Source organism: Lytechinus pictus, chromosome 15 (genome assembly GCF_037042905.1).
Source record: "Lytechinus pictus isolate F3 Inbred chromosome 15, Lp3.0, whole genome shotgun sequence".
NCBI classification, from domain to species: domain Eukaryota; kingdom Metazoa; phylum Echinodermata; class Echinoidea; order Temnopleuroida; family Toxopneustidae; genus Lytechinus; species Lytechinus pictus.
In genome coordinates this window covers 15,275,494-15,277,608 of record NC_087259.1, presented here as the reverse complement: position 1 = coordinate 15,277,608, position 2,115 = coordinate 15,275,494, and the positions used below count along the sequence as shown (strand labels likewise).

The 2,115-nt window shown below is 36.4% G+C and overlaps 1 protein-coding gene across 1 annotated transcript; it reads right to left on the bottom strand.

The window, feature by feature from the left end:
- Positions 1–515: 515 nt before the first annotated feature.
- LOC135156859 (uncharacterized) lies at positions 516–1,901 on the bottom strand. The gene has a single exon (XM_064110600.1). The coding sequence runs from the start codon at positions 1,830–1,832 to the stop codon at positions 516–518; it is 1,317 nt and encodes a 438-aa protein (XP_063966670.1). The 5' UTR covers positions 1,833–1,901.
- Between the last annotated feature and the right edge of the window lie 214 nt (positions 1,902–2,115).

The window sequence follows — 2,115 nt, the reverse complement described above, 5'->3', positions numbered from 1 at the left end:
GTTTTGTTATAAAGTTTTCAACTAATGTCCCATTACTATCTCGCTTTATGCTACCCCACAGAGGGTTGTGTGAATTGAAATCACCTGTAATTATTATGTTTTTTGAACAATTTTCAATCAAATCTTCTAAATCGCGCAATTCTATCTTTTGACAGGGATTATAATAATTGATTAATGAAATGACCTTGTCATAAGTGAAAATGTCAATTCTTTGATATTCCTTGATTTGAGGGAAATTAACTTCTTTGAAAGTAACTGTTTTATGCACATATATTGCAATTCCTCCTCTTCCTCCTTGGCCTCTATTTTTTATTACTGGGATGAAATCTGGAATTGCTAATATATTGAAATCAGTGAACCACGTTTCTTGTAAACATATCAAGGCAGGGAGTGAGTTTAATTCTACACTTTCTATTAGCTCTTTGTAAAAGTCTGGACCGTGGGCATTCATGCTTTGGGCATTCCATTGTAAAATATTGAAAGTCCGAGCGTTGATAGTCTTTGAGCTGTCTTTATTACTGAAGACGATCGTGGATCATCTCTGGAGACACCTCGTTGATGTCTAAGCATCGCTTGGCTGCATCAACCACTAATCGTATTCTGTTTGAATGTGAAGTTTCTTTGTCAAGGTTATTTACAATAAAAGTGATGAAAGCCAAAAAGTCGACTCTAGCATTTTCTGTGGATGCGGGAATTACAGGCCCAGATTCTTCTGCTTCATTAGGCCTATGATTAGAAGTAAATTCTTGCGCATCTGTCTGAACAGACTTTTCCGCCGTTTCTGTTTGTGTGGACATGGTCGCCGTTTTTATGGTCGACCTCTTTACCGTAATTGGTATTTGTTCTACGTCAGCTTCCGAAGTATTCGGTTGATCAGGGATTTTCTTTCTTTTGGGGGGTTTGATTATATTCTTGTTTGATGAATCACGATCTTTTGAATGATTTTCTTCTCTTTTTTCTTGATGGTATATTTTTGTTGCTTGAGCATAAGTTAAATTATTTTGCAAGCTGACATGTTGAATATTTTTTGCTTCCTTATAATAGGTACATCCTTGATAGGCCGCTGAATGATTAAGGTTACATCTCAAGCATTTTGGGTGATCTTTATTGGGGCACATTTCAAAAGTGTGGGCCTCACCACATCTTACACATCTTAAATGACCCTTGCAATTCTTTTGGATGTGCCCAAATTGCTGGCATTTGTGGCATCTTGTTACAGTAGGGACAAACTCATCAACTACATATTTTTGGTATAGAAAGGAGACATGATGTGGAAGATTTGGCCCTTTGAATACTAGTAGAACAGAAGGGGTTAGTGATAATTCACCGTTTATTCTTTTATTGAATCTCTTTACATACGTCACACCTTGTTCTTTCAGGAGCTCATTTAGTTCTTCCTCCGTGATTAGGGTATCTACTTTATGAATAACACCGCGGATTTGAGTTATGGGCAGATATTGTGCAACCTTTACAGGGGTGTGAATTAGTTCAGTCATTTCTAAAATCTTTTTCATCTGTGTTTCATCAATACAAGTAACTTTCAGGCTTCCCTTTTCTTTTGTAATTTTACTCACCTCTCCATACTTCGAGGTAATTTCTTTAATGAGTCTTGCTGGGCTTATTTTGCTTATGCATGATTTCTCACCAACATCTCTTATTTCTACTATCATAGATTTTTTCTCATTTCTGATATTCTGTTCCTTACCTTTTTTACGATTTGAACACGACCCTTCTTTGTTTTCGAAACTTCCTTTCCTAACTCTTTTGTCATCTTCATTTATAGTTCTTGTACTTGCCTTTCTCTTTTTTCTCTCCACTTTTCGCCACTCCATTTCACTCTCAACTTCTGTAGAACTCTCTCTATCATTTGTTTTATTGAGATGAGATTGGAATATACCTTGTTTTCTATTACTGCTCGGGGTATTCGTTACCTTACCAATTGCGGCTTGGTAATACACTTCTTCTCCAGAAGAAATATCTGTCTCTTCCGTTTCCATTACCTCTGTTTGGATAGTTTGAATATTATTAGAAGTACCGTTAACATTGGGTTTTGTTAGTATGCTGGTTAGTTTACTGTAAATGTGCTTTTGAATTTCGCTGACAGGCTTACCAATC